The 12,061-nt window shown below is 41.0% G+C and overlaps 1 protein-coding gene across 1 annotated transcript; it reads right to left on the bottom strand.

Moving 5' to 3' along the window:
• Positions 1–1,973: 1,973 nt before the first annotated feature.
• On the bottom strand, positions 1,974–2,399 carry LOC142523770 (uncharacterized). The gene has a single exon (XM_075627501.1). It carries the CDS (start codon positions 2,397–2,399, stop codon positions 1,974–1,976), a length of 426 nt encoding a protein of 141 aa, XP_075483616.1.
• Between the last annotated feature and the right edge of the window lie 9,662 nt (positions 2,400–12,061).

Genomic DNA, 12,061 nt, shown 5'->3' with positions numbered 1-12,061 from the left:
GGCTGTAGTACATCATATTTGTTTCCTTAAATATTGAAGACAATTTATCAACAAATCTACACAATTAGATAATGCTAATAGAATACAAACAAAAATCTTTTGGCCATTGAATGTCAGTATTGCAGGCATGTATTGTGGCATACTATATTTGGAATACGAAGAATTACATGTGTCATCCAGTACTATTTCAGTTATGGCCTTTGCATGACTGAATTAAAGTCATTCGAATTTGAATGTTACAGATCATTTTAAGTATTACAAGTTTTAATGATGTGATCTAAGTCAACTAAAAACTTGTAAGCAATAAAATTCAGAAAACAAACAACTTCAGTCGTCCATAGTTCATCATACCCCTCACGTGTTTTCAAGAATAACTATTTAGGGTCTACCGAACTTGGAAATGTCACGCCCCGAAACTCGAGATTTGACACCGGCATTGTTTAACAATCACACAATCGAAACAACAAGCCTTTCGTAACACAGTGTAAACCGAACCAGTTTATCATTCATAATTTCAACGAAATAAGCCTTTGTCTTTACAATTACCGAAATAAATAAGACGATAGAGTTTTAATGCGGAAACGTAAATCTAATTAATAATAACTTAAACATAATCGATTTCCTTGAGCATTCACCATCCCCAAAATTGCTCGGATTTTTCCTCCTCAATCTGTTCTTCGGACTTATCTGGGAAGGGTTGTAAGGGGGTGAGTATTTGGGAATACTCAGCAAGTGGGGGAAATATCGAGCACAAAATAAAGCAACATGTATAAATTTCGAAATAACCACATGACTTGCATAAAAATTTTCGTATCACATGCATAAATACTTACCAAGCACTGCGATTTATCTACCTTCTATGGTTTACTGACGTCAGTCCCTAATTTTTACTCCTCTAATGGGGCGATGCCGTATAGCGGTTATATCCCCCACCGCGTAAGGGTACGTCATAGTTGGAATTCCCACCCATATACAGTTGACTCCTCACAGTGCTTTAAAAACCGTATAACAATACAAGAATGGGGTAGAAGAAAGATTGTACTCGACTATTTATTTTTCTTATAAAAACCGAAAACATGTATGCATAAATTCGAGATTGTTAAAGTTTAAAAATATAGCCCACTTACTGTATTTTTTTTTTGGTTGCTAAAGACGTGGAGTGCACGGTGCTAGACTTGGGTCACTTCTTGTCCTGCGATCGGGCGGCACTTCGGCTTAAATTCTCGGACGACTTTGGGAATACTTTCGAGCAGTATTTCGGTGAGGGTGGTTGCTGGATTTTCGAGAGTTTCAGCAAGGATTTTTGAGAATTGGGTGTAAGGAATGGCTAGGGGTGTTGGCCTATTTATAGGTGAGGGGAGGGAGCTCAACTTGGTATTAGAATCTTACTCAATTAGGCTCCAAATCCCACATTAATTAGGCTCCAAATATCATCTCATGCTGCTGATTTTTGCTATTAAACTTGTGATATTCCTTCCGTAGTCTCTTGTCCTTACTTGGCTCGAAAATATAGGTGTAAGGGTGGGGAGGATTTGCTCCATTCTATTGGCTTATATTGCATATATTCCCTCAAATAAGCACCACCAAAATAAGGCAAAAGAAATCTGTGAGGTTGTATTCATTCTTCTATATCTTGCATGAGAATTCCCAAATCTTGCAATATCTCCTACCTAATTTCGAAAACATGCTTGCAAGGTGTAGATTTAATTGGCTTGGAAAAGATTTCAATATATCTTATTCCAATAAAAAAAAATCTTATGCTAATAAAATTTCCTCCCAATATTAATTACATTGATGCAAGATTTCGGTTCTCACATCCCTCCTTCCTTATGAGAAGTTTCGTCCTCGAAACTTGAGTTGGCTTGGTCATCAAAAAGGTAAGGATATTCCTTCCGCATCTTTTCTTCAGTTTCCAAAGTTGCTTCTCGCTCGGTGTGATTGGACCACTGCACTTTGACGTATGGGATGATACGTCATCTAAGGACTTGCTCCTTGGTGTCCACGATTCTGATAGGGACTTCTTCGTATTTCAGTTCTTCTCCCAAGTTCCCTTCGATCAAGAGTGGTTCTACTTCTATTATGTGACTTGGGTCTCGAATGTGCCTTCTCAATTGGGACACATGGAACACGTTGTGGATCCTTGTCATGCTTGGTGGCAATGCCAGTCTGCATGCTAGTGTGCCCACTTTTTCCAAGATTTCGAAGGGTCCAACATATCGAGGGTTCAGTTTCCCGGCTTTACTGAATCGGACAACTCCTCTCATAGGTGAGACTTTCACGTAAGCCTTCTCGCCCACATTGAACTCTATAGGCCTTCTTCTAAGATCTGCCCAACTCTTCTGTCGGTCTTGAGCTGCCTTGAGCTTTTCTCGGACGATTTTAGCTTTGTCCACAGTCATTTGTACTAGCTCGGGTCCCACTAAGGCTTTCTCTCCCACTTCGTCCCAATAAAGTGGTGATCGACATTTCCTTCCATACAAGGCTTCGTATGGAGCCATTCCGATGCTGCTGTGACAGCTGTTGTTATAAGCAAACTCGATTAAGGGTAGATGAGTACTCCAATTGCTACTGAATTCCAGGGCGCATGCTCGCAGCATATCTTCTAAGGTTTGGATGGTTCTCTCCGTTTGCCCATCGGTTTGAGGATGATAGGTCGTACTTAGGGTCACTTTCGTTCCCATGGCCTCCTGAAAGCTCTTCCAAAAGCGCGAGACGAACCTCGGGTCTCTATCAGATAGGATGCTCACTGGCACTCCATGCAGCCTCACAATGTTGTCCATGTACAGTGAAGCCAATTTGTCGAGATTGTAATTCATGCGGACGGGTAGGAAGTGTGCAGTCTTTGTGAGTCTGTCCACGATCACCCATATACCGTCGTGGATTTGCCTAGACTTTGGCAATCCTACCACAAAATCCATGAAAATATGCTCCCACTTCCATTCGGAAATTTCCAAAGGTTGCAGTAATCCTCCAGGTCGCTGGTGTTCTGCTTTGACCTGCTGGCATACCTGACATCTGGAGACGAATTCAGCTATATCTCTCTTCATGCCATTCCACCAGAAACTATTCTTGAGGTCCCTGTACATTTTCGTACTGCCTGGGTAGACTAAGAATTTTGACTTGTGCGCCTCTGCCATTATTTCTTGGCGAAGGTTATCACTGTCGGGCACACACAGTCTTCTTTTCATCCACAAGATTCCCTTGTCATCAATCTGATGATCCTGAGTCTTCCCTTCTCTGACCTGCTCCTTAAGTTTAGTCAGTACCGGGTCTCGATCTTGGTTTAACTTGACGGTCTCCTGCAGACATGGCTGGGCCGAGAGGGACGCTAGAGTTACCTTGCCAGGGCCCTTCCGACTTAGCATATCAACCACCTTGTTTGCTTTACCCGGATGGTAACTTATGGTCAAGTCGTAGTCCTTCAGAAGTTCGATCCATCGCATTTGCCTCATATTAAGTTCTTTTTGGGTGAACAAGTACTTGAGGCTCTGATGGTCTGTGAAGATTTCACATTTAGCACAGGTAGTGCCTCCAAATCTTTAAGGCGAAGACAACCGCTGCTAGTTCCAGATCATGAGTAGGGTAGTTCTGCTCGTGCGGTTTCAACTGCCTTGATGCGTAGACGATCACTCTTCCCTCTTGCATCAGTACGCATCCTAGACCGTCCTTAGAGGCGTCATTGTAAATAGTGAAATCTTTATTTTCTGCGGGCAGGATCAATACTGGCATGGATGCGAGTTTCCCTTTCAGTGTCTGGAAACTCTTCTCACAACCGTCATCCCAGATGAATTTAGAATTCTCTTGTGTGAGCTTCGTCAGTGGCACGGCTATCGAGGAGAACCCTTCGACAAACTTCCGATAGTAACCCGCCAATCCCATAAAGCTTCTGATATCGGTGGTGTTCTTCGGTCTCGGCCACTCAGTAATCGCCTCTACCTTCCTTGGGTCCACTGACACTCCTTCTCTAGAGATCACGTGTCCCAGAAATGACACACTCCTTAGCCAAAATTCACACTTGCTGAACTTAGCATAGAGCTTATTCTCTCTTAAGGTCTGCAGAGAAAGGTGAAGGTGCTCTTCATGGCTCGTCTCGTCAGGAGAATAGATGAGGATATCGTCGATGAATACCACTATGAACTGATCCAGGAATGGCTTGAATACTCTGTTCATCAGATCCATGAATGCTGCCGGTGCATTGGTCAGACCAAAAGGCATCACTGTGAATTCATAATGCCCATACCTGGTTCGAAAGGCTGTCTTGGGGATATCTTCAGCCCTGACCTTTAACTGGTGATAACCTGTCCTCAGATCTAGTTTAGAAAATACGACGGCTCCTTTAAGCTGATCGAACAGATCGTCTATCCGAGGTAGAGGGTACCTGTTCTTGATTGTGATCTTGTTCAATTCTCTGTAGTCGATGCATAATCTCATACTACCGTCTTTCTTCTTTACGAAGAGTACTGGAGCTCCCCACGGGGACACACTCGGTCGAATCTGCCTTTTATCTAGCAATTCTTGGAGTTATTCTTTTAATTCCTTGAGTTCGGCTGGTGCCATTCTGTAAGGTGCTTTAGAGATTGGGGTCGCACCGGGAACCAGATTGATCTCGAACTCCACTTCGCGGTCCGGGACCGTCCCCGAGAGTTCTTCTGGAAAAACATCTGGGAACTCTCTTACTATAGGGATGTCCTTCAGTTTCAGCTCGACTTTCTCTTTTATTTCACTGACCATTGTTAGGTAGATGTCTTCTCCGGATTTCATTGCCTTCCAAGCTTGAGATGTGGAGAGCAGCAACTTCCGGTCCTTTGATTTGCCGTGGAACACGACTTCTCCCCGATCTGGGGTTCGGAGTTTGACTCTCTTCCCCTTACAATCTACTATTGCACTGTTTCTTGCTAACCAATCCATTCCTAAGATTACGTCGAAATCGACCATGATCAATTGTATCAAATCGGCGCTAAAAGTCTGATCACTAATACTGATTTTACAATCTCTGTAAATCTCGTCCGTTTCAACGGCTCTATTAGTAGGTGTGGCTATTCGGAGAGGTTCAGTTAGCTTATTGGGCTTACGTCCTAGTTTCTTAGCAAATCTCTTAGACATAAAGGAATGTGTAGCACCACAGTCAAATAACACATAAGCAGGCACTTGCTGAATAAATATGATACCTGACACGACTTCATTGGCGTCGTCTGCCTCCTCCTGAGTCATGGCAAAGACTCTGGCATCAGGTTTGTCCTCCCTTGGTTTACTAGGGCCTGTTCCTGTGTTTGGCCTAGTTCATCTGTTTGGCCCTGCTGGTCGGTTGGCGGCGGTAGAACATTCTGCAATTCTGTGCCCCGCTTTCCCACATCCAAAGCATACACCGCTGGCCCTTCGGCATTCCCCGGTGTGTCAGAAGCCACATGTTGGGCATGGCTTGAGTCCTTGATGGATACTGGCGGAGGGTTGCCCTGAGGGAGGTCCACCCGACTGATTGGGCCTCTTGAACATTGGTTTCCCTTGAGAGGGCTGACTGTTAAAGGGTCGCTTGTTCCTGTTTTTCCCTTCCCTTCGACGAATGTCAGCTTCGGCTCGGATAGCCGCACTCATCAGGTCTGAAAAATTTGCAGGTTGGTAGACTGCTAGAGCTGACTGAATCCTACTGTTCAACCCCTTCTTAAAACGGTGCAATTTCAGAACTTCGTCCGCCATGATTGCCGGAGCATAGGATCCAAGGGCATTGAACTGAGAGGTGTACTCCACCACTGACATGTCTGGAGCATGAGTGAAATTTTCAAACTCACTTAGCTTCTGCAGTCTGACTTCTGCCGGGTAGTACTGTTTCAGAAATATTTCTCGGAAGATTCGCCATGTGATTGGTCCAGCAGCGATCATGGCTGGAGAGACTGCTTCCCACCATTTAGCTGCCTTGTCTTCCAGGAAGGGCACTATCACGTCCACTTTTAGTGCATCCGGGACTTCCAACAGTCTCAACTGAGTTTCCACGCTTTTTAGCCAACTCTGGCTAACTTCAGGGTCAGCAGCTCCACTGAAGGTTGGACACCTGTTCTTGCGGAGGAATTCATAATGGAACTTGACTCCATGCTGTGGTGGAGGTGGTGGTGGTTGATTGGCATTCGGGTTCACTAACCCTTGCAGTGTTGTTGCCACGATTGTGGCTATAGCCATCAAGTCTGCTTGATTAAGACTGAACTGAGGTGGAGGTACGTTGCCTTCTTCGTTGGCATTGTTGTTGTTGTTAGCATAACGGGGGTTGCGGTTTTGTCTTGGTGGTCTACCGGCCATTTCCTACAAGTTAAACGCTTCTAAGAATTGATGTGTATAATGACATGATTGAATAAATAAGTTATGCTGGAACAACTGAAGTTAATAAGTAAACATAACTTGAATATAGATGAACGACTGAGGTAAATAAATAATCATACTTTTATTAATTTTCGAATGTAAAGAAACAACTGAATGAACAAAGCGTACTGAATGGAAATAAATCATACTGACTGAAATAAAATAGCAACAATGGAAGGATAAACTCCTAGTAATAAGGAAAGGTAACTAAGGAACTCTAATCATCTATCTCTCCATCTCCTATGGCAACTATAGGCTCGTCGATCTCTATCGGCTCCTCTTCTTCCGGTTCCTCCTCCGGCTCTTCCTCTTGCAGTAGCTCCACCATGTGGGTGAGCTGTGCATTCTCTGCATTGAGCTGTGCATTTTCTGCATTAAGCTGGGCATTCTCTGCATTAAGCTGGGCCGGATGCGTCTTCCACCCCTGAACATCTGCCTCTGCCTCGTCCAACAGATCTATGGTACTCTGGTGGCGTAGTTCGTACCCCTTCTTATTCTCCTTGATCTTGTTCTTCAGCGCTTCACCCTGTTGAGTCAGCTGATGGTTCACCTTGGCAATGCAGCTTATAGCCTCACTCAAATTTTCCAGTCTCTTTTTGCTCCTGCCATTCAGCTGTTTTTCTTCCTCCAATTCTTTGCGATAGCGCTCCACATCCTCTCGCAACTTTCTATTTTGATATTTGCACTGTTCTATGATATCCCTGAGGTCCATGTTATCACTCCTAACTAGTTCACCTTGATAGATCGACTGGTTAAGGCGGACTTGAATCTCTTCTTTCTCAGCTGTTAAGGTTTCAACCTCACTCCTCTCACTCAATCGGGCTCTAAGTCGCCGAATCTGACGGGACTGATAGTGAAGGGCAAGCTCCTTCAGACGAATGAAAGCTTGGGCACGGGTGTGGGGTCGCATAGAGGTAGATGGAGCCATTTCCTGAAATCAATCAAAAAAATGGAAATGCTCAGAATCCGAAATAGACAATATATAACAAGTGAGAATATGCAATATATATGAAATTTTCGAAATTTAAATAAATATATATTTTTTTTGCCAAAAATGGAAAGTTTTGAATTTGACATATGGGTTCGAAGCATATGTCGAGAGGATTCCAGAACAATTGACGGAATCGAATTCGGAATTTCCTACTAGGAGTTATAGGGTCTACGAATATTTCCTAAAACGGCAAAAACAACGTTTCGGAGGCCTAAACGGAGGAATTTCGCGATTTCAGCCTAGTGCTCACAACTTAAGGGTGGTGAGTCTCGATCGTTGGGCCATTTCGGAGGGGGTAGCATCGGCCTCGAGTCAAAATTCGTCCGAAAATTTTTCTATTTTTTTTAAATCGATTTTTCCACTCGGATTATGAACCTGGCTCTGATACCACTTAAATGTCACGCCCCGAAACTCGGGATTTGACACCGGCTTTGTTTAACAATCACACAATCGAAACAACAAGCCTTTCGTAGCACAGTGTAAACCGAACCAGTTTATCATTCATAATTTCAACGAAATAAGCCTTTGTCTTTACAATTACCGAAATAAATAAGACGACAGAGTTTTAATGCGGAAACGTAAATCTAATTAATAATAACTTAAACATAATCGATTTCCTTGAGCATTCACCATCCCCAAAACTGCTCGGATTCGTCCTCCTCAATCTGTTCTTCGGACTTATCTGGGAAGGGTTGTAAGGGGGTGAGTATTTAGAAATACTCAGCAAGTGGGGGAAATATCGAGCACAAAATAAAGCTACATGTATAAATTTCGAAATAACCACATGACTTTCATAAAAATTTTCGTATCACATGCATAAATACTTACCAAGCACTGCGATTTATCTACCTTCTATGGTTCACTGACGTCAGTCCCTAATTTTTACTCCTCTAAGGGGGCGAGGCCGTATAGCGGTTACATCCTCCACCGCGTAAGGGTACGTCATGGTTGGAATTCCCACCCATATACAGTTGACTCCTCACATTGCTTTAAAAACCGTATGACAATAAAAGAATGGGGTAGAAGAAAGATTGTACTCGACTATTTATTTTTCTTATAAAAACCGAAAACATGTATGCATAAATTCGAGATTGTTAAAGTTTAAAAATATAGCCCAATTACTGTATTTTTTTTGGTTGCTAAAGACGTGGAGTGCACGGTGCTAGACTTGGGTCACTTATTGTCCTTCGATCGGGCGGCACTTCGGCTTAAATTCTCGGACGAATTTGGGACTATTTTCGAGCAGTATTTCGGTGAGGGTGGCTGCTGAATTTTCGAGAGTTTCAGCAAGGAATTTCGAGAATTGGGTGTAAGGAATGGCTAGGGGTGTTGGCCTAGTTATAGGTGAGGGGAGGGAGCTCAACTTGGTATTAGAATCTTACTCAATTAGGCTCCAAATCCCACGTTAATTAGGCTCCAAATCTCATCCCATGGCTGCTGATTTTTGCTATTAAATTTGTGATATTCCTTCCATAGTCTCTTGTCCTTACTTGGCTCGAAAATATAGGTGTAAGGGTGGGGAGGATTTGCTCCATTCTATTGGCTTATATTGCATATATTCCCTCAAATAAGCACCACCAAAATAAGGCAAAAGAAATCTGTGAGGTTGTATTCATTCTTCTATATCTTGCATGAGAATTCCCAAATCTTGCAATATCTCCTACCTAATTTCGAAAACATGCTTGCAAGGTGTAGATTTAATTGGCTTGACAAAGATTTCAATATATCTTATTCCAATTAAAAAAAAATCTTATGCTAATAAAATTTCCTCCCAATATTAATTACATTGATGCAAGATTTCGGTTTTCACAGGAAAGAAAAACTTCTCTAAATAATCAGATATTTCGGTTGTTTACTGAATTGTATAATCACACATACGACATCTGATTTGTTTTCATAATTGGTGATGACATTTTATCAATATATTCATTTTTTCAGAGAATGTTCAGAGAACACAAACAAAAATATTTTGGCCAATAAATGTCAGTGTCACAGACATTTATTGATGCATACTATAATTGGAATACAACGATTGACACATGACATCCAGTATTATTGCTATTATAGCTTTGATACTACTGAATTATAACCGTTTGAATCTGAACATTGAAAATCATCTATAAAAGGCCATATCAAGATTCAGCAAACTCTCTAGACTTTCGATCAATCTGTAATTTGTTATTCTTTCTGAGATTCAAGATTTGCTGAAAATACTCAAGCATAAACTTAAAAGATATATCAGATCTTTTAGAGATCAATTGTGTTGAACTTTAACTCACATTTGTTTCTAGTTTAGACATATATTTTTGTGATTTTGTAACTGAAAGAAAGATTCTTTCTGCTTATGAATTATTTAAAGTTTATTAGAAGTTAAATAATTTTTTAGAAGATGTTCCTAAGAATTTCAATAGACAGTGTATAAGTCCTACCGAAGTGGATGCTAACAAAATTTGTAAGAACCAAAGTCTTTTAGTAGATACCTTCTAGAAACTTAAGAATAAGAGACATAAAAAGTATCCGGTCTTTAAACTTCCATAAATAATTTTTGTGTGATTTACATTTTGTTATACTTTAATATATCGATATACTGCTCAAGATATACTGGCTGTCACTTTTGTTCGCAAAGTTCTACTTTCATTCCGTGCTGTTATTTAAGTTGTCTATATACATACACTGATACACATATGCAATGACATCATTCAAAAGGATTCATATGTTCTCCAATGAGGAATTTTGCGATTGAAAAATCAGGATGCAGACTCATTTAGATGCACAAGACGATTATATGTGGGTACGTAATTACAGATAGACCTATCAAGATTAAGAAAGCCAACACTGCAGCTGCCATTACTGATGAAGCACCGCAGATGATTAAAAAAAATTAGAATGGAGTTCTGATGATAAAAAGAAAACAAAATTGGATAATGATGGAGCACCACATACGACATCTGATTTGTTTTCATAACTGGTGATGACATTTTATCAATATATCCATTTTTTAAGATAATACAAACAAAATGTTTTGGCCGATAGATGTCAGTGTCACAAACAGTTATTGATGCATAATATATTTGGAATACGACGATTGACACGTGACATCCAGTATTATTGCTATTATAGCTTTGATACGACTGAATTATAGCCATTTGAATCTGAACATTGAATGTAAAGTCTGCTCATTTTAAAATTCTACTGAAATATTTTTTTAAGCTAGGGCAGAGAATACACAGGCTCAAAAATATTTAAATAAGTTGAACATGCTTTTAAAAGATCATCCAACCTCTAAATAAAAGTAACTGTAGTTAAAAACAATTAAACATTCTCAAAACCCTAGAATGTCGTTTAAAAGAATTTGAGCGTTCCCCTTTCAAATCCTGCTAAATCAACAACGTAGTAAAAGATGAAAACGTGTAAAACAAACAATGATCATCCATGACCCATATACATATATTTTAAACACATGTCTCATAAACATATTATGCGGAAGAAATGCAAGGTCATCGGGTTATCCAGTGCACCCCCAGCTCAGCATACTCAGTCTTCAACGCCTCCAGTCTCCATAACATCATGCTCAAGTGCATCATTCACATCTAATGAGTCTAAAGATTAACACACATGTAACGTTATAACGAGTACATATACAGAACATGCAACAGTGAAGAGTAAAGTAATCAACATACGTTTCATGATCTTAAAAGCGTAAACGTAAACATATCGTATTAAAGCATAATGTGTCAAAACATGTCTCATCATAATCATCATATACGTATAATCATCATATACGTATATATTTTCTTTATTGAATTCAGTTCGTTAGTTGTGACTTTCGTATCAGCTCTATTTGATGGATCCATCTACGTATAACCGCGGTACTCGACGACGGGGGCATCAGCGACAGCATTACACGCCCACTGAGCCTTGGCCTTACATATCATCATATACATATACATATTAGTCACAACCAACTCACATCCTTCAAAACATGTCATCATATTCATCACTTATCAAAATCATGCATATACGTAATTTTCCTTAAAATCAAGCATGCAATGTATTTTTCATAAAAAGTCATAAACGTGATAACATAAACATTTAAAACATGTCAATTCGTGATCAGGGCACTGCCAGGACTGCTAACTCGACCCGCGTGCAAAATGACCATTTTGCCAATGGAAACCCTAAATGACCGTTTTACCCATGGACCTCAAAATTTCGACCCGAAGCAAACCAAACTCCTTAAAACACCTCAAAAAATATTAACAAGCATTTCTTTGACGTAAACTTGGGCCCGTTTCAGAACTTATACGATTCGTTTTAAAACTTGGACCGGGGTCTCGGTTTTAACCCGAATCAACCCGAAACTTAACCAAATTTTTCCCAACTCAAACCATGACTCAAACCTACATGACTAGTCTCTAAACCACTTGTTCCAGCCCACTTATGACCAATGGAAAACGCCTGTAAGTTGCTTGAAATATTCCAGCGCGTTGAAACCTACAACCCTAACGCTTTACACCTTCAAACTTTCGCCCCTAGGCCCTACCAACTCGAACCAGCCTTAAGCCAACCCGTCCTAGCCCACCTTAGGACCCTCTTGGACCGACCTAACCCAAGCTCACAGCCCCATTCACACCGTACGACGCACACGACCGCTAGCCACCCCCAACACAGAACCGAGATCGACCCTAACACCAATCGTTCAAGCGGTTTCTTAACTAACTC

This window comes from Primulina tabacum, chromosome 14, assembly GCF_025594145.1.
Source record: "Primulina tabacum isolate GXHZ01 chromosome 14, ASM2559414v2, whole genome shotgun sequence".
Lineage (NCBI taxonomy): Eukaryota > Viridiplantae > Streptophyta > Magnoliopsida > Lamiales > Gesneriaceae > Primulina > Primulina tabacum.
Note: the sequence above shows the minus strand (reverse complement) of the source record. Positions and strands in the feature narration are given on the sequence as shown.